Source organism: Amborella trichopoda, chromosome 12 (genome assembly GCF_054954075.1).
Source record: "Amborella trichopoda isolate Santa Cruz 75 chromosome 12, AtrichopodaSantaCruz75HAP2 v2.0, whole genome shotgun sequence".
In the NCBI taxonomy this organism is placed as follows: Eukaryota; Viridiplantae; Streptophyta; class Magnoliopsida; order Amborellales; family Amborellaceae; genus Amborella; species Amborella trichopoda.
The window spans coordinates 43,192,090-43,211,941 of record NC_142347.1 but is presented as its reverse complement, the minus strand read 5'-3'; the positions used below and the strand labels follow the sequence as shown (position 1 = coordinate 43,211,941).

General features: G+C 35.9%; 3 protein-coding genes across 4 annotated transcripts; all 3 read left to right on the top strand.

Annotated features, from left to right (window-relative positions):
• Window positions 1–5,491: 5,491 nt before the first annotated feature.
• LOC18435295 (ER membrane protein complex subunit-like protein) lies at window positions 5,492–12,663 on the top strand. Of its 2 annotated transcripts, none has more exons than XM_006845341.4 (6): window positions 5,492–6,013; window positions 6,453–6,509; window positions 10,920–11,073; window positions 11,691–11,788; window positions 11,930–11,995; window positions 12,196–12,663. In XM_006845341.4, the coding sequence occupies exons 1-6, from the start codon at window positions 5,897–5,899 to the stop codon at window positions 12,229–12,231; spliced, it is 528 nt and encodes a 175-aa protein (XP_006845404.1). In that variant the 5' UTR covers window positions 5,492–5,896; the 3' UTR covers window positions 12,232–12,663. The 2 variants fall into 2 exon arrangements, 1 of the variants encoding a protein (XP_006845404.1); XR_016045894.1 differs by having other exon boundaries at window positions 5,494–6,013; window positions 11,680–11,788.
• Window positions 12,664–13,499: 836 nt separating this feature from the next.
• On the top strand, window positions 13,500–17,288 carry LOC18435294 (exopolygalacturonase-like). Its single transcript, XM_088853828.1, has 5 exons — window positions 13,500–14,709; window positions 15,273–15,575; window positions 15,917–16,206; window positions 16,486–16,710; window positions 16,846–17,288. Exons 2-4 carry the CDS (start codon window positions 15,396–15,398, stop codon window positions 16,628–16,630), a joined length of 615 nt encoding a protein of 204 aa, XP_088709954.1. The 5' UTR covers window positions 13,500–14,709; window positions 15,273–15,395; the 3' UTR covers window positions 16,631–16,710; window positions 16,846–17,288.
• A 1,937-nt stretch (window positions 17,289–19,225) lies between these two features.
• On the top strand, window positions 19,226–19,852 carry MAPR2 (membrane-associated progesterone binding protein 2). The gene has a single exon (XM_006845339.4). It carries the CDS (start codon window positions 19,254–19,256, stop codon window positions 19,551–19,553), a length of 300 nt encoding a protein of 99 aa, XP_006845402.2. The 5' UTR covers window positions 19,226–19,253; the 3' UTR covers window positions 19,554–19,852.

Here is a 19,852-nt window from a genome sequence, read left to right as displayed (position 1 = left end):
TTTTTGAAGGTATTTGGTCATTTTTATTTTAAGGATTATTTTTTTTTATATTTTTTATTAGGTGCGACTTGATGAGAAGAATATTCACCTAAAATTTCAAATGATTTGGATTTGTTAAAAAAAAAATTAAAACTCAAATACTCTCAACCGTCAGATCTGTCCAAATTCAATCTGGGCCATTGGGCTTATACTATTCCGTGAGCTAGTGGGCTCACCCAAGCTTTTCCCACACACACACACACACACACACATATATATATATCTTTTTTTTTTTGGGTCTGATCCGGATTCCACACTATATTTTTGAGTCTAGGTCCGGACCCGATCCAACCCAACCCATTGCCACCCCTACTAGCCTCGGCGAGTTTAGCTCTTAGTGCAACGAGCCTAAAAGCGAGTTTAAGCATGTTGACCCCAAAGACTAAGCGCTTTTGGGGAGGAGGATTATCGGTAAGGATCTAGTAGAACCATGGCACTTTAGCTCCGGTCTCATGAGCTCATGAGGAAAGTGCAACAATCCTATTAGTGGTAAATAGCTCTTTAGGGTGTTCTAGATCTGATAATGAGGTTATATTGGGATTTACTAAAAACAAAAATAAAATAATATTCAAAGAGACTATTTGTTTTTAGTACAAGGTTACAATCGCTCATATTTGTCGGACTTAAAATTGTATGTTTTTTAGTATCTCATTGATTAGATCGAAAGTTCAATTTATTTTTTCAAACCTCATGACACATTCCAAGCCATCTAATTTGAAATTTAATATCTAGGTGTGATTATGACCTCTTTGTAACAATGGTAAATTATATCATAGTATACAATCCCATAAAAATATAAGTGATTTTTAATTTAATAAGTATATGAGGAAACTTCCCCAAAAAAGAAAATGTGATAGAGAAATCTCATGTGGTGCAAAAACAATCGTGAAATTTGTATAGGGTGCCGACCTTATATTGTAAAAGTGAAGCGCACGCCATAATTCACTAGAATCGGTTGGAAGTCCTGTGACCTCAAAATCTACTTTCATCCCTAATTATAAAATATGAAATCCCAAAATAAAACAGATCGAACATACCTATAACTACTTGAAAATATTGAAAATAGTCGGTCTAGAAAAAATACAAGACACACTATTTTAAAAATTTGAAATTCATTTTTTTCACATCTACACATCACGTGTTCGAGATGATTAATTGAAGTGCTTTGCAACTCCGTAACACTCTCTTCTAAATAAGTTTTGAGGTGTACTTTACATCAATAAATTACAAGGTAAATTATAAGGGAAAGTATAAAATAAGACTATTTACGTTTAGTCAAGGTGATTACAATTAATCTTAACGATTGGATGGAAAATTGTGTGGCTGCATTTATTTCATTGACCAAGCTCAAAGTTCAAAATAAAATTTTTTAAACTTTGTCATACATGAAGCTATCAGATTTCACATCAGATGATTGTAAATAATTGTGACTTCTTGTAGTAAATGTAAATGATCTTATTGTAAACAATCCCAAATGACAAAAGGTGTGGTTTGTATAGAGCCGAGGCTTTAAAAAAACCAAAGTAAAACGTAACTTCAAATAGTGTCAAGAAATGTGGTTTTAATTCTAGAAATCTTTGTGTTAGCTTTAAAATATATTTTCATATTTAATATTAAAATTTAAAGCTTAAAAAATAGTGTAGATCGAACAGATTTATGAAAATTTGAAAATCTTAAAAATTGACGGTCCAAAAATATATTACAAGTTGCACTATTTTGAAAACTTGAAGTCCATTTTTTTCTCATATCCATGCATCTTGATGCCGAGATGATCAATTTGAACATCAAAACAACCTCTTATAGTGAAAATTTTGAAGTGGGCTCTAATTTGATTTTTATAGCCTCGCTCTATATAAATTTTTTTCAATCATAAATAGCTCCGATACAACTTTCTATACATCTTACCCCCAAAACATTTTGTGTCACCCTAAACCCCAATATTGTACCAAATCAAAAAGTTAATGGATTTAGGACAAAAATGCATTTACTTTCTCTTTTCTCTTCTATTTTTGGAGTCTCTCTACCTACACGATCTCTCTACCCACACACTGTCTCGGTTTTTCTCTCTCTCTTTCTCATTCTCTTGTAATGCATTTCGGCACATAGGGTGCAAACTGAAATTTTTATGTGCCTGCATAAAAAAGTGCGAGACCGCAAAGAAATTTGGTCTCTGTACCAGACTATAAAAAATTTTCGAACTGTCACCCAGTGTGTTGCACCTAGTGTTTAAAAAAATGCCGAGCCCGGTTCGACTCCAGAATCGCCATGGACGGATCGAATTGACGAAAAAAACGGGAATCGTCCGGTTCTAGAGAGAACCGGACGATTATGCACAGTGACTCGCCGATTCATTGTACGGAATCGGTGAGTCCTGTAAGGATTTTTTTTTTTTTTTTGTTGTAACCCATGATAGATTTTTTTGTAATACTTGATCGATTTTTTTGTAATCCATGATCGAATTTTTTTTTTTCTTTTTTGTAATCCATGATCGAATTTTTTTTTTTTTTGTAACCCATGATAGAATTTTTTGTAATCCATGATCGATTTTTTTGTAATCGATGATCGAAATGTTTGTTTTTTTTTCTTGTAATCCATGATCAAATTTTTTGTTTTTTTTTTTGTAACCCATGATAGAATTTTTTGTAATCCATGATCGAATGTTTTGTAATCCATGATCGAAATGTTTGTTTTTTTTTTGTAATCCATGATCGAAATGTTTTTTTTTTTTTTTGTAATCCATGATCGAATTTTTTGTTTTTTGCTTTTTTTGTAACCCATTATAGAGTTTTTTGTAATCCATGATTGAATTTTTTGTAATCCATGAACGAATTGTCTTTTTCTTTTTTTGTAATCCACGATTGAATTTTTTGTTTTTTTTTGTTTGTTTTTTTTTGTAATCCATGATCGAATTTTAAGTAATCCATGATCGAATTTTATGTAATCGATGATCGAATTTTTTGTAATCCATGATTGAATTTTTTGAAAATTTGTGATTTTTGTTTTTTAATCCATGATCGAATTTTTTTTTGTAATCCATTATAGAATTTTTTGAAAATATGTGATTTTTTTTTTTAATCCATGATCGAATTTTTTTTTGTAATCCATGATAGAATTTTTTGAAAATTTGTGATTTTTTTTTTTAATCCATGATCGATTTTTTTGAAAATTTGTTTTTTTTTTTTTTAATCCATATTATTCACAGAGAAAATGAGAGAGATGATGATTCTGAAGCCACCTTATCCCAGCCATATTATTCACATATCAAGTCCCAACAGCAACAGTGTAGGGATGAGCACGACAGTGCAGGTGAGCATGAAAGATGGACAATCTTCGGGGATTTTAGATTGGGAACACAACAAAATACTAATACTCAGGGATTTGGGAATCGTCAGACGCTTGCTAATATCGATGATTCGTTTTTAGATCGAATCAATAAATTGTTAAACGAATTCAATCAATGGCACCAGCGTGACCAAGAAGAACAATAACGTCGTCTATCATTTTATTTTTAGATCATATGTTACTAATTTTATACTTTATTGTAGTCCATGTATGTTGATATACTTATTCCATGATAATTCTATGTTTATCCTTTTGTGTGATGTAAATTAAATGATGAATGGCGGTTCATGCAGGGAAAGAACATATCAATATTCGCATATTCATTCAAAAACATGAAAATTCTTAATGGAGTACCTTCATTTCTTATTGAATTCCTAAAAAAAAATATTTATAATGAATTTTAATAATTTTTTCGGATTTTTTTTAAGCTTTATTCTGACCGATTCATCCGATTCCCGATCCGGATAGCCGATTCGCCGATCCGGATCGGTTTTTTGGGAGCCCGATCCGAGTCACCGATCCGTTTTTTAAACCATTGGTTGCACCACTTGGAGTTCCAGTAATGTGGCTTCTTACACAGTCCAGTACCTAGTGTATCGGATTGGTTAGAATTTGAGTTAAGGTCGGTAATGTAGTCTAGCACAAAGCGTGTCATATCGAAATATTTTTTGTTGTCCGGTACCCTATGTGTCGGACTGCATTACCAGAGAAAGAGAGAGAGAGTGAGTTTTTGCTTTGGGAGAGAGAGTGTGGGTAGAGAGAGAGTAATGTGACTCCAAAATAGAAGAGAAGAGAGAAAGCAAGGGCATTTTTATCCTAAACTCGTTGATTTTTTTATTTAGGTAAATATAGTGATTTGGGTAAATATAGTGAAAAATATAGAAAATAAATATATTTTCGTCGTAAACTCATTGATTTCTAAACACTCTACCCCCACTCTTTTTCTCAAAAACCATCTTTTCTAACTAATACCCCCAATTCAAAGAGTGATACATTTTTTGACGAAAATACCCCTTCCCGTATCTTCAGCGTACGAACAAATCATTTGGACGGATCCCAATAATACTTTCGCCAGACCGCAGATGTTATTTGTCGGACTTACGACAAATATCGGACTGCATTTCTACAATGTTGGATTGCTTATTTAGACAGTGACACGCCGGACTGTAGACTACTAATTCCATACCACCCTACTCATATATTTAAAACATCGGACCGAGATCATGAAATGCCGGACTTACATCTCCAGTGGTAAAATCACCGGAGCGAAGTTTTGTAATGCAGGACCGCGAGTAAGATATTGCCAGATTGCATCCTCCCAGTGCCGGATAGATCGACCATAATGCTAGAGCGACGCTGTGAAATGTCGGACAACATCATTCTAAAAACAAATGTCGGACCGCACATTGCAAACGTCGGGCAGACGTCATTCCAGTATGCAAATTGCCAAAGCACTACTTCAAATCACCGGACTGCCCACATTACAGTAAACATATTGCCGGACCGCACACATACACTGCCGGACAACTGCATCAAAACACCAGAGTGATTTTATTACAGTACGCAAACCGCCTGACCTCGCTCACAAAATGCCGGACTGCCTACACAAATGCCGGATCGTTGGTCACAAAATGCCGGACTGCCAATGCAAACACCATTTTTAATGTAGAAGTTAAAAGGGGGCGGGGGGATAATTTTGTCTTTATTTCTATTTTTTTTAGGTTGGGGGTATTAGTTAGAAAAGATGGTTTTCGAGAAAAAGAAACAAAAAAAGTTTAAAGCGGGGGTAGAGTGTCTAAAAAAGGTATATTTTATGGGATTTTTAGTAATTTTTTCAAAACAATATTGAAGTTTAGAGTGGAATAAAAGGTACCTCGAATGGTAGGATGCATGAAAGGTTGAATTTAGAGCAGTCTCACCTGAGAGTCTAGATCTCAAATGGTTGGAGAAAATATGGGATAATGGTAGGAGAAAAACTGGGATAATGATGATAATGACGAGGATCGGGTAGATTTTAAACCTTATTGACCTATAGCATATTTTGTTTTGGGTGTGATTTACTAAAACCAATGCGTGAAAAACTTTTCTACCCGCAATGGAACCGAGCTACGTGCTAAGTGGGGGTGTTTGGGGCAATTTTGCGGGTGCGTTTAGTAAATCCAGTGGGTGACAATAACTGGGCCAATGCAACGGAGAGGAGTACTAAATGAAGGTGGTCGGGTCAATTTTGGTAGAGCCTACGGACTTCCTACCATCTTGGGGAGACCACCGTATTTTCTTCCAAAGATTCTTTGGGTTATCTATGGTATTTTTAGAATGTTTCTTGCCTTTTAAATGTCTTATATATGAACCCTAGGTCAGAAAAAAAAAAAAAAAAAAAAAAAAATTGGTTGATCCCTCTCTCTATTTTAACGTAGAGAAAGAAGTGAATTTTTTCGGTTCTGCGAAAATCTGATTTCTCTTTAAGGTTCAGAGGCTTTCATTGTTAGATTCAGAGGGTTTCATTATTGTTTTAATGGAGAAGGGAAAAGGGCTCCCTCGTCGATGGGCCATCGATCTCGTAGATACCTCATCACAGTCCTCACGAGACGTTCCAGATCCCCTTGGATTCAGTCGAGCTTCTCTTGAATCGGTACTCTTTCTCTCTCTAACTTCTTTGTCTCTCTACAAGGCTAATACTTTCACACAGTTGCATTCTATCTCTCATATTTTAAAGCCGCTTTTATCCACTCTCTCTCTCTCTCTCTATCTCTCTCTATATATATATATATATATATATATATCAGATTTGAAGGCATCAAAATATTGTTCTTTTCATGAATTTCCCTTCAAAATCCAATTGAGTTACGGTTCAATTTTTCATTAAATTCTTTGTTTAGTTCTATTCGTGTTAAAAGCTAGCTGAACTGTTTCCTTATTCTCGTCTTTCGAATGGAAGAGTAAGGCTTGTTTTTTGAATAATTGTTTTGCGGATGGTGCCTTTTTTCTTTTTCCAGATTTGGAAATACATTAATGGGCTCTTTTATCAATCATCATTTTACTGATTAGATATTGTATTTATGTTATTCCAGGATGAAGCATCTGGAAGTCGTCAGAAGAAGGAAGCTGAAGCAGCATGGAAGTTACAGGTATCTTTCAGTAAGAATTTCCTTTAATTACTTAGAAAACATGATGACTCTTTTTTGTCTCTCTTGATGGGTATCAAGAAATCTAAATTCCAGTGTTTTTCCTAGATCCCCACCATGGGAATCTCAAGAAAAAAAGGTATTTGCTTGAGTGAATGAACTTACCCGAGTTGATTGACTAATTTACTTCACTTTTTTAAGTCGCATAAAAGCTATCTAAATACCTTAGCGTAGGACTTAGTTTCGTCCCAGGTCTACTTGACGAGTTAGTAAATTGTGTACTAGACAGGAATAGAATATCTGAGCTGGGCAAATGAAATAGGGCTGACCAATTATACTTAACTTGTATGAAATTAGTATTCCTTGGTATTGGTGAAATGGTTTGTTATCCTTTCTATGTCTTATTTTTTATTTAATAGCAAAGAAATTATTGTTACTTTTGGTGATAGTTCTAGAATTTCAGATTAAGACTGGAATCACAATTACCTTTCACAAAAAAAATAAAAAGCTGGATCCACGCTTATTATTGTTTTTTGTATAATAAATGGAAGTTTCCAAATGATTCAAAAGTGATTTGATATTTTTTTTCTTTTTTATTATAATAATTCAACAATTAAGATTTATTTACAAATAACTATCTGTCTTATCAGTCAGATATCTGAATATTCAAAAAATTTCTACATGAGAATATCTTATGCTAATATCTTTATAGGCTCTAAATCTATTATTTGGAATGTATGAAACAAGACTTTCTTTGTTTGGTACAAACTTCGTAGAGCTGTTACCTTAGTACTTTCCAAGGTTCTTGCCATATGGTTTCCTTGTGTTAATACAGAAGCCTGTAGCCTACAAGGTGTGTTTATTTCTGTTAACTGTTTTTCTTAAATTCTTCTTGTTGATAACTAACTATTGTATAACCAACTTGTACTTTATGCGTATACTTGTTTGGAAGTACTTGTTATCACTGATATTCACCATTTCAATAGCATTAATCTTGATAATGAATTATCTGTTGTTCAGCAGTGTCCCTCATAAAATTATCTAAGATAAACTTAAATGCAGTTTTACATATAAGGTTATCTCTCTGAAAAGATTTTTTACTTTATTCAAAGTAATTTGCTGAAAATCACATGTTTTAGCTTGAAATAACTAAAAAGTGCTGAAAATCACCCAAAAAGCTTACTTAAATAATATTATATATGTAGTATAAGGTACGTATCAAACAACTAACAAATATTATGCAGAGTACCTTAATTTCAGTTAACGTAATCTACTCCTGATAAAACTAATTGTCACCTAAACACGCCCGTATATTATGTTGCAATATGCTTAATTATTCCAAACTCTTAAAACCCCCCTTGAGACCCAATTTCTGGTGAGTTCCCAGGCATGCCAGGAAAAAATCTCTTATAAGCTAGCATTGTCTAGGACCACCATTCATGGATTGCCCTTCTGCTATCAGGCAATTACTTTTCCTTTTATTTAAGATGGGATTTTACTATAGGTCTGGCTCTCCTTTGTTTGTTTCATTTGTAGGCTTTTGAACTGCATTGCATGCGTAATTGGTGTTAGCATTTCTAATAATGCTTGTATTAATCATTGTGCGATTGGTATTGCTATTAGTTCCTCCCAAATTTTTGTTGAAATAGTGAGGGTGGACTTTGTAACATTATATGCTTAGGAAGGCTTGATATCTTGTGGTCCTCTTTATGTGCAATTGTTCATTAGGAACATTTGATTGGAATTTTTGACGTGGAGGAGCTGTAAAAGAGGTAGGATATGTTGGAATGAGCCTTAAATTTATTTCGGAGGCTATTACAAGGGAGAAATTTTTGGAAGTAGATCCTTCAAGTGGGAATTAAGAAGCATATAGGCTAGGTAGTTGGAAGCAGGCATTTGGGTGGGGTGATGTAGGGGATTCATTTGGTTCCAGACGAATAATATGCATTTCTATTGCATACCAAGCTTTTTGTGCTTTATAATAGTAATAGGTGACCTACCACAAACGAATGTAATAACTGATGACAACAGGGGAGGATCTTAATGAATACATATTTAATACTATAGAATTAAATACACTGATGTCAGTGAATGGCGATAATCCATGATTTAAAAAATGGTGGGTCGGCACGGAATTGCCCGGTCTGACCCGGGAATCGGTCACACCATTCCGGTTCCGCATATATATAGGAAAACGGCTGAGTCTAAAAGGGAACCAGCGGTTCCGCACAGTAAAACGACAATTTTTCTACAGTAAAACGGCAATCCGGACCACGATTCATTGATCTGGACCAGTTTTTGGCCAGTTCATTGCTTTTTTGTCAGTTCACTGTTTTTTCCACATAGTAAAATAGCGATCTGGACCGCTGATTCACCGATTTGGACCAGTTTTCGGTGTGCCCAATCTGGGTCACCGATCCGTTTTTTAAATTACTGGTAATAATAGATTATTTCTCAGTAAACTGTATGGTACATGTTTTTTACATGTTATTCAAGTTAAATAGTTGGAGTCATATTCTTTTTTGGTACAAAGCATGTAGATTTTGTTACCTTACATGGGATGACATTGGCTTACTCCCGTAAAGAGTATTACATTGTCATGCATAAACCAGTCTGCAGTGATCTTCTTTGCCCCATATATCTCACATTAAGTTGTAAGATGCACTACAAATTTAGTGCATGGACCAAACCAATTATCAAAGTTGTAAAAATTCACTTATGCAAAACTCTACCTTGCTCCTTCTTCCACTGTTTATTTTGTAGGATGATCAAGCCCCGATGGTCTTCTAATGGGAGAAAAAACAAAAATTGATCACCAAACCTCCTTAATTGCCTGTATTCTGATACATTGCTCTCCATACTGGCCTTTTTTCCTCTGTTTTTTTTTTTGGCCCCTCTTTTTTATTGGTCCCTTATAGCTGATCACTTTATCTTATTCCTACATTGTGTTATGAGTTCACACATCCTTATCCTCCTCCTTTCTACCACAGTGATCCTCTCAAGTCTCAACCAAGTTCCTCTTCCCATCTCCTCAGTTGTGAGACCTTTCGCTTTACAATTAAATTATTCCTCCTAAGAACAGCTTCCAGGTATCTAATATCTCCGAAGCAGAATAGCAAGTACCATTCATGAAGTTTGTACCAAGTGATCTTATGGTGCACCTCAGCCCCCCTTTAATTGCTTCATCACATATCAAGTGGTTCAATCCATTCTCCTCTCTCTTTGACCTTCGACTAAGCCAGGGCTGCCTAACATACTAGTGCCCAACAAACCAGTTAAGCTAATTGCTCCTCCAGAATTGAAACCTGCATCATGATCGCACTCTTTTCTCCATTGGCTTCCGCAAAACGTGCACAAATAGTTCATATGTTTCTACTCAACAAAAAGAAGAAGCTCAAGTCGCTAAACTGATGTAGTTAATGGTTAGTAAACATGAATCCAGAAGAATATGTTTCAGTATATGTGTCAATATGTGTCCACTCTGGTTTGGTTTCCAAATAGAAGAATCCATGTAACAGAACCTGTAAGCAAGTCGCTTCATGATAACATTTTTAACATTCACATTTCATTTGACCTGGATTTGTTCACACTCCAGCTACCCAGCTACCTAACGTTTCTTCGCCCATTTACCATAACCTTCAGGGACAAACGTCTGCCCATATGCCTTTATCTGAAGAATTCAGCTGGTCTATTGTCATGCCCTGCTTGCCCCCTCCTCCCTTCTCCTTTTCCCATTTCTTTAAATGGTGAGCTGGGATTCAACCCACAATCTTGAGGTGCAACAAGTGCCTTTCATTTTAGTAATGGGCTGATGCCAACTTATGTATTCTCTTGCTCTTAATATGTTTTAAAGGTGCTTTAGTTACTGTTGGATCACAGTTTGACTTGGGCATCTCATGCATTGAGTCTTTCTTTAAGGATAACGTGAAGATATTTTATTAATGCATCCATTGGTGTTTTTAAACTGGGATGGCCCCCTGGAACTGGGCAGGGCCCAGGTCCCCAGGTCCAAGTCTGCAGTCAGAATTGGCTGAGTCTTAAAAAAAGAATTACAAAGAATCCCCCGAACCAGTGAGACTCAGCTGGTTCCCCAGGGTTTTCACTTGGACCTGTTAGGGTGCCAGGTCTGCTTGACACATTCGAGGCAGAGTCAGACCTGGTGAGCTCTAAAAAGCTGGTATTCATTGAATCAGATACCTTTGCCAGCTGCTGATTATGAGTAGCCTTACCATGCTTTGTATATGTGCTCTTTGTTTGCTGAAGTTCCCCATGCCCTTGGTCAATGATGATTTTTGTTTAATAAAAAAAGAAAAAAAAGTGGTGGTTTAAGTTTGACTTCTCATTTATTGCTTTGGATTATTTGCTTCTTTCTTGTAAATCATCATAATGACATCCAAATTTCTTCTTGAACAGAAAGCATGGGAAGTGGCCCAAGCTCCATTTAAGAATTTGTTCATGATGGCTTTCATGATGTGGATGGCCGGTAGCACAGTGCACTTGTTCAGTATTGGCATCACATTCTCTGCTCTTTGGCAGCCCATAAGTGCCCTTCAGGGTGTGGGAAAGGGTATGAGAACACAACCTCTTTTCTTTTGACAATCAATGGGAAACCGACTTCTGCTGCTTAGCTTCTGAATTTTATGTACTGCTTTACTACTGTTATCTTCGGTTCTTGACTCAAACTTAACTTCAAAAACACACTTATCAGAGGTTCAGAATTGTGATTGGTTCTTGTTGGAATAGTAACAAGAAACTGTATGACTCGATTTCATTTCAAGCAGGACCAAAACTAACTGTTGACCAGAATTTCCCAAATTTTTTGAGGGCAAGTATGCAGGACCCCAAATGCACTATTTATATATATTCTGCTGCTACATTCACCATCCATCCACATCTGACGGATGGATGAGAACTGGATTGGAGCCTAATGGACATTCACCTGTGTACAGTTATCTCCAACTATCCATTGAAATGGATGGTTGATACACCTTTGGAGTACCGTACACCGAAGTCCAATGTGTTGTGGTGTAGCATTGTTGGGATTGGGGAACCATCGGGAAATTCACCAGCTTGTTGATCATTTTTCTTATTTTGTGGCAACTTTGATAATTGTTCTATGTCATATCTTGCCAGAGCTTTTTCATATCTTTCTTCTGATGTTCCTTTCTCAAAGATTTTATGCAGTGTTTGAGCCATACAAGGACTCTAGAATTGACATTCTTGCTCCTAAGTTGCTATTCATAGCTCTGAATCTCGCTGGGCTGGCCCTTGGGGTCTGGAAGGTGAGCTTTTTCATCTGTCCCATATTAAGTCTAGTGGCTTTTTTTAGTTCTTCCATCCGCATAATCTGGCTCTATGCGGACTCTCTCTGTCTCTCAAAGTTAGGGTTTTCACAACTCATGCACTGGTTTTCTCATTTGTAGTTGAACACGTTGGGCCTACTTCCGACGCATGCTTCTGACTGGGTCTCTACGCTACCTCCAGCTCAGGTGATATTCTTTTCATTTGCTGAAACAAACTCAAGAATATGTTGCACTAAAGCAGTTTTGTATTTCTGTTAATATGGTTTGGGCTGGCTTATTTCTGTTAACATTCTATAGGGCAACTTATATTAAAAAAAAAAAAAATTGTAGAAAAGGAAAATATTAGCATGGCTTGACTTTTTGACAAATGGTGGTTGTTTTATCAGGAGGTTGAATTTTCGGGTGGTGGTCGTCCTTTTTAACTGAGGTACACATTGGAAAAAGATTGGCATTGAAGAAAGAGCTTCAATATTTCGACAAGCGAGTGACATCAGATGAGTTCAAATCTAATGCTTTCTTTAGCCAAGAGCAATGACGGTTTGTATGACCTTACGGAAGCTTAACTGAGAAATGCATACATGTAATACTGGCTTTGGGAATATGTTATCTTGCACCAGTGATTGCTTAAAACAGTAATAGCGTGCTTGCTCTATGAGAATTTTGGTGGCCCATGCTCGAGTCTTTGCGGTGGTTTTAACCCACATTTATAACTTTTGAGTTCTTTCTTGCTTTTGGTGCCCTCATGTTGACAGGCAGTTGTAATTTTTTTTTATTTTTCAATTAATGGTTCATGGAGGTTAAGTGGCAATGAACAATGTATTTTTTCTACATAAAATTTGTGTATTTAGTTTTTATTTTTTGCTTTTGCGCCATTATCACTAAAATTTTGTGATATTGAGCAATTCCAACTGTTCATATTAGTACTACTTGGTTTGTCATGTTTAATTGCAATGAACTTTATCGTAGACTATCGCATGAACAGACCAAAATCGTGATCGCCAAATATTCAAGTCGAGAGGGTGATGACAATAGCTAAAAGATTTTATACTCCGGTGGGGCTAAATTGTCCATTTACTTCCCATGTAAGACAACTACGATTTACTTTTTGACGTCAAATTTTGGGATTTTGGGGATATAGCCTATTCAAGCCATTGAGATCAAAAATTTTCTAATCATACACTATGTGCACTTGAATAAAATGATGTCTCAATATTGAATGGGATTATCATGTTGAGATCTATGGTTTAGAAAACTCAAAATTTGATCTTTTTATTTGAAAACAATTATGTACTAATCGTTGAGTGGTTTTCAAAATTTTAAACCGAAAGAAATCTCCTAAGCAGGAAATCTTAGAGAGGGAATAGATGTACACTATGCCCCCATTGAAGTATAGGATATACTATGATCACAAGACGATGATAGATGTGTTGGTCATGGAAGTGTTAGAAGTACCAACCCAAAAATAGATTTTCAGATGTGTTTGTATCCCATTTATCTTGGTAGGCGGACAGGATTCAAGGTGATATTGCACAATTTTATGATGAGATTCATCTTAAAATAGAGTGATTCAGTTTTTAAAGTATCATAAATGAGTATCGTGTCTATGATGATGTCAACATATCGATAATACATCTATTGATATGTATTATCCAGGATGTAAATCTCTTGTAATTCTCTTGAGCAATAAATTGGTTTAATATTGGTAAAAAGTAAATAAATTGATAATACATTGAAGTTACACAATAAATCGTTATTAAAGAGTGGCTTCTTATTTCTTCAAGATCATCATTGTGAGCTCTATTTTTGTCTCTTAGACCTCCCTAAGCACAACTCTTGAGTCTAGTGGTGTTCAATTTTTGAATTTCTTACTTCTATTACTTCTATACTATTAAGATTGATGTGGCACAAACTATTTCCTTTCTTAAAAGAACACTAACAAGAACGTGTAAGGAGATGGGGGAATAAGGAGAGAGAAGTCCTCTCTGGCCAGGCGATGTGAGTGGCTGCCAATGGTCCACATTTGGGCTCGGCACCCACACTCTAAAACTTCGACCGAGGCCAGAGGAACGATGCCGAATATTTCAACTACCTCCATCATTATATGAATCTGAAATTTCACTCCAAAATATGAGATTATTGGTGGCATCCACGCTAATAATTTGCGACCATGGGCCACCGTGAGAGCTGTGTAGTAGAAGGCACTACTACCACAAAAACCAAATCAGTTTGGAAGGAATGTGAGCATCTTACATGACAGAAAGGAGTTGTTAAATCCCACACCACACCCTGTAATACAAGGGGATAAACGGTGAGCTCACATGAGATTGAAAACTTAAATAACTAATCAGGTGAAGAGAGAGAGAACAAAAACAAAACTGGTTGAGAAGAGATGGCAAAGAGAGAAGATGGTGGCTGTCGATTTGTTAAAATAAATGAGGAGTTGGGGAGTTGTAACTCTAAAACAATTACATCCAACAACATGTGTGTATCGTTTGGTGGTAAATACATTTAGGACCATCATTCTTCTCACTACAAATATTCACTGAGCTATCCATCAACTGCATCAAATCATCTCTCTTTCTGTCTCTCTCGTAGTGATAGCTATAGCTAAAGAAAATAAGCATGGGTTACAACTCCAAAGAACGTGCTTTGCTCTGTTATGTTGCATTGGTGGCAATGGCTGCTGTAGAGGCAGCAGATGCCAACTCTTCTTCTGTTGGAGAATTCAATGTGATGCAATATGGTGCCATTGCTGTTGGCTCCATGGACAACAGCTAGGTAAATGTTAAAGAGTCTTACCTTTCTTCTCTTTTGCAGCAGATGCCAACTCTTCTTCTGTTGGAGAATTCAATGTGATGCAATATGGTGCCATTGCTGATGGCTCCATGGACAACAGCTAGGTAAATGTTAAAGAGTCTTACCTTTCTTCTCTTTTTTTGGGGAAGTCAGTTGGGGAGAAGGGCTCCTACCCTCTTTTCATTAATAAATAATAAAAAGAGAAGACAACTCACTATTTTACAACCCTAAAATATGGCAGTTGCGTCAAAATAAAAGCTTGGACATAAATTAAAGAGCCTTACCTCACTTAATTATAGTGCAAAACAAAATAGTAAAATTAAAATATGACACGTGCCATCAAAAAAGTGGAACTTGAGTGTAAAATATGGAATATATAAAACTATTTTTAACTTTCAATAACAAACTAAGATTTTTTTTTTTTTTTAAATTTCCCTTAAATATGAGAGTTTTTTTTATGCCAAGAAGAAATAACCACGTTTTCTCATTTTTATTGTTAGTACTTTTTAAATTTTCTTATTCACCCTATTCTTTTTATCTTTATGCACTACAATGGCTACTAATTATACATAACACATATGGCCTTTGTCCATTGCAACAGCATAACAACGTTCACATATTGCCAACCTCAAGCTTGTTGGTTTACAGTGGTTTGAAAGTTTTGCAGGCTTTCGGTGCAGCCTGGAAGGCAGCATGCCAGTGGAAAGGACCATCACACCTTGTGATCCCCAAGGGAACATTCCTTGTCGGTCCAGTTCTATTCAAGGGTCCGTGCCCTGGTGCCTCTCCCATGGTGGTTCAAGTGAAGGCCTCCACAGATATGAGCAAATACCCTTATGACGACTGGATTGTGTTCCAGTATGTAGATAGCCTTGTGGTCACTGGGGGCAGGACGTTTGATGGATATGGAGCATATGCATGGAGCCTCAACCAGTGTCCTAAGAAGGCCCACTGCAAACTCCTCCCTACTGTACAAATGATCTCTCTCCTTCAACCTATTATAATTTGTAAGACTGTTCTAGGTTAAAAGATTGAGGACCCTAGCAATACGACTTATAGCATTGTTGGATCTAGTCTTTTGTTTAGTTGAAAGGAATTTGTTGTTACAACCTTGAAGTTGTGGGTTCAACATGATTTGGCACGCACAGGCACACACTAAAATGTAAGTGAAAAGTAGTAAATTAATTACATTAATGGATATATTACTTCTCTAGCCCAAGAAAGACAAAGACCAGCATTTTTTTAATTGCCAGGCTTAGTATTCATTGAGAATTATGAATGTTTTCTCATGGTAATTGAAAATTTATGCAGTCATTGAAGTTCAGTTTCTTCACAAATGGGGCGATAAGAGGCATACATTCAGTGGATAGCAGGCGCCTTCATATCTTATTATTTGGCTGCAAGAACATGACAGCCCGATCCATCAAAATCTCAGCACCAGCTGATAGCCCCAACACTGATGGCATCCACATTGGGTCATCATCCAACGTCACAATCTCGCGATCTCGCATTGGAACCAGTGACGATTGCATCTCCTTTGGTCCTGGCAATACGCAAGTTATTGTGAAGAACATGTTTTGTGGACTAGGACATGGCATTAGGTGCACTATGACATCTTATTTTTAACATTTATCTTACAAGGATTAAAGAGGTTTATGGAGGAATTTAAACCTTGAAATTGAAAAGATTAAAGGAATCCAAATTTTAAAAGAACTAGGAGAAAGAAAAAAAAGTAATTACATCTATAGTCTTAATTCCAAACTTTGGGAACCTTGAAACTCTTATAAAAAATTTAACACACACTAAAGAATCTAAATCTACATTTTTAAGTTGAATGAAAACTAAATTGAGGCTCATGGCAGTATCTTTATATAATCCAGTGTTGGAAGCTTGGGCAAGTTCCCCAAGAAGGAGGATGTGCAAGGGATCCATGTGGAGAATTGCACCATAAGAGACACCACCAATGGCTTGAGGATCAAGACTTGGGCAGGCTCAGCCAGTAGCTCTGCCTCCAATTTCACCTAGGAAAATATTGTGATGAGCAATGTGGCTAACCCCATCATCATAAATCAACAATATTGCCCTTACTCTTCTTGGCCCAACAGGTAAACCATCAAACAATACCACTTCTTCCTTCAAGACACAAGCACACATGCGTTCAGAGATAGAGATTCATCCGTAGAGTTCAATACATTGAGATACACTGAAAAACTGATTCCCTTCTCTTGCTTTTGTTACAGGGTCCTTCTCGAGTCGAGATCAGTAATATAAGTTTTAAGAACATTAGAGGAACCTCTTCTTCAAACGTGGCAGTGAATCTCTTATGCAGTGAGGCTTTCCCATGCCAAAATGTTAAACTCGATAATATTAAATTGGAGTACAATGGACAGGGGGAAGTTTCGACTGCCTCGTGTAGCAATGTGAAGGGGGTCTCTGCTGGAGTGCAAATGCCACCAAGTTGCCCGTAGAATCCATCTTCTCTCTCTATCTGAGTTCTCATCATTGGTGTTTAAGATGCTCCATTGTCTTCATCAGCTTGATGGCTTCCCTTACTTGGGGTAGTGGCATGTACACATGATGACATGTATGATCAAAATTGAGTGTTTTTATGCAGTGCAAATTGTGTATGGCTTGCTACTCAGATTCATGAAAATAAAATAACATGTAATGTGAATTTACAAAATGTGGTATACCTTGTTTCTATGAGATGAATTGAGTTTCTTTTTTGCCACCAAATTTAACAGCTGCTTCTGAAAAGCTCTTTGAATCATCTATAATTTTGAATCATCCAAAATTCTCTACTAAATTGGATGGGCCAATAGTCATACAGAGTTCCCTGATAATAGAGGAAGCAGCAAGAGATAGAGAATGGTAGACCAGCAGGGCCACCAGATCCCAACAAATTCTCACTTGGCCCAGGGTTAAAAACCAATGAATTTCATTTCATTAGGGAAATTTTGAAAACAGTGACTATTTAATCTTTTTATAAAACTACAAGTGGAGCACAACCAATACCATATTGTTCACTTAATGAACGAATTAGAATGGCATACAAAACCATAAAAATGCTCTAATCCTAGAGGCAACAAGATCGTTTGTAGTACTTCATATACACACTTGTCCTCTTAAATCAAATGACACCCATAATATATGAAAAATAAGCCATGGTACAGCTTACCAACTTTAACTATTCACTTAGGTCACTATATTACACATGACAATGAGATTGAAAATTTTCTTTTTGAATGTTGGCGTGTGACTTCGGGATTGACATTGATACGGTTTGCATAAGGTTGTAACCGTAAGGGTGCGCGTCCAAAATTTAGAATAAGAAGTCATTTTGATGTCAAAAAATTCTTAGGAAGGTTTGAGAATCTATTTCCATCTTTAATTTTAAATTTTCAATTCTAAAAATGGTTTAAATTATAAAATCTTAAAAATAGATGGAGATAATGTATTTGAAGATGCACCAATTTTTAGATTGAACTTTTTTTATTTATTTTTTATATTCTTACATCTTGATATCAAGATAATCAATTAAAAGGTTTTTTCAGGGACAAGTGATTTTGATCGCACATCATTAATAAAATATTTAAAAAAAAAAATTAAAAATAAAAGTGGAATAGTTGCCTAAGAGGACCGGTCGTTATAGAACCGACCAATTCGTAATATTTTGACAAAATTAGACCAGCCATCGTAACTAGGACGTTTCGGTCCAACTCACCGTTTGCAGGAGTGGGCAATTGTCAAACTAGATTTCTGATGCGAATGGGAATTAATAGCAAATCAATTTCAAGATAGTATGAGTACCAAAACGGTTCTCCCTTCAACCTTATATATAATATATATATATTTTAATGCTTTTTAAAACTCCTCCATATCCCCACCCAAAAGACCGATGTTTTAATTTTGAGAGGATTATATAAAAATATGTTATATTTTACGTTATTACGGATATATCAAATACTTTCTGTTATTACATGTATGTTTAATTTTGAGAGGATTATATAAAAATATGTTATATTTTACGTTATTACGGATATATCAAATACTTTCCATTATTACATGTATGTCTATTTATTACCTTTTATAATGTAATTTTCTAAAAATGACCACTTTATCTTTTTTCGGATGCTGAACATCCGAAAATAGACTTAAAATTAAACGTTAAATTTTTTATTTTCGAATACTGAATATCTGAAATTAAAGAATTTTCAAATGTAAATATAACATTTCCGAAATGTTCAACATCCGAAAATCCTTTAATTTCGGATGTTTAGCATCCGAAAATAGAAATTTTTACATTTAGCTTTAGGCCTATTTTTTGATATTAACATCAAAAAAAGGGTAAAGTGGCATTCCTTAAAAAAATTACGTTATCAAAGGTAAAAAACAAACATACATCTAATAACGAAAATTATTTGGTATATCCGTAATAATACAAAATATAACGGATTTGTCTGTAATTTTTTCTTTAATTTTTATTTTATTTTAATTACTTTCTATTTTATTGATTCAAACTAATCCAAACCCGATCTGAATATGTGGATCTGCGTGCAAACAATCCGCCCTAACAATCCCGGATATTAAAACACAAACCATGGAGGAGAAAAAGAGGCACCGACAGATTGTTCCGAGAGGGAGAGAGATGGAGCTCACAGAGCAGGGGCTTAGACAATTCAATGGCTCAGATCCGAGCAAAGGCATCTATGTGGCGATCAAAGGGCGAATTTTTGACGTCTCCACTGCTAAGAATTTCTACGGTCCTGGTGGTTCGTACGCCATTTTTGCAGGGAGAGATGCAAGCCGAGCTCTGGCCAAGATGAGCAAAAATGAAGAAGACATTAGCCCCTCCATTAATGATCTTTCCGAAAAGGAAATTGGGGTTCTTCAGGATTGGGAGAAGAAATTCGAAGCTAAGTATCCAGTTGTTGGTCGTGTGGTTTAATTTTTTTTTTTTTCTAGTAATTATGTTGCTTTTCTTCCATGTATTCATGTGGGGCTTTTGCTTTTACTGTCTCTTTACTTTCTCTCTCTTAAATAGCTCTTTCTGTTGGGTTTTTGTGTGTTTTTGGGATACTTTTTCAGTTGGTTTGTCTTAGATTATTGTACATGTGTGCTCATGGGTTTGGATTGCTCTCTGATCGTGAGAATATGGTTTTAATGTATTTTGTGTTGTGAGATGTCGAGTGTTTGGGCTTTGAATAGTGCTGAATAAAATAGAAGATGGTAAAATTTGTGGCTGTA

Bases quoted from the DNA above. Each gene is read 5' to 3' on its own strand.
- LOC18435295 (XM_006845341.4), top strand. From the start codon at position 5,897: ATGGAGAAGGGAAAAGGGCTCCCTCGTCGATGGGCCATCGATCTCGTA. The intron at 6,510-10,919 runs GTATCTTTCAGT...CTTCTTGAACAG, and splicing joins AAGCAGCATGGAAGTTACAG to AAAGCATGGGAAGTGGCCCA. The intron at 11,996-12,195 runs GTGATATTCTTT...TTGTTTTATCAG, and splicing joins CTACGCTACCTCCAGCTCAG to GAGGTTGAATTTTCGGGTGG.
- LOC18435294 (XM_088853828.1), top strand. From the start codon at position 15,396: ATGGTGGTTCAAGTGAAGGCCTCCACAGATATGAGCAAATACCCTTAT. The intron at 15,576-15,916 runs GTACAAATGATC...AAATTTATGCAG, and splicing joins ACTGCAAACTCCTCCCTACT to TCATTGAAGTTCAGTTTCTT. The intron at 16,207-16,485 runs GTGCACTATGAC...TATATAATCCAG, and splicing joins GGACTAGGACATGGCATTAG to TGTTGGAAGCTTGGGCAAGT.
- MAPR2 (XM_006845339.4), top strand. From the start codon at position 19,254: ATGGAGCTCACAGAGCAGGGGCTTAGACAATTCAATGGCTCAGATCCG.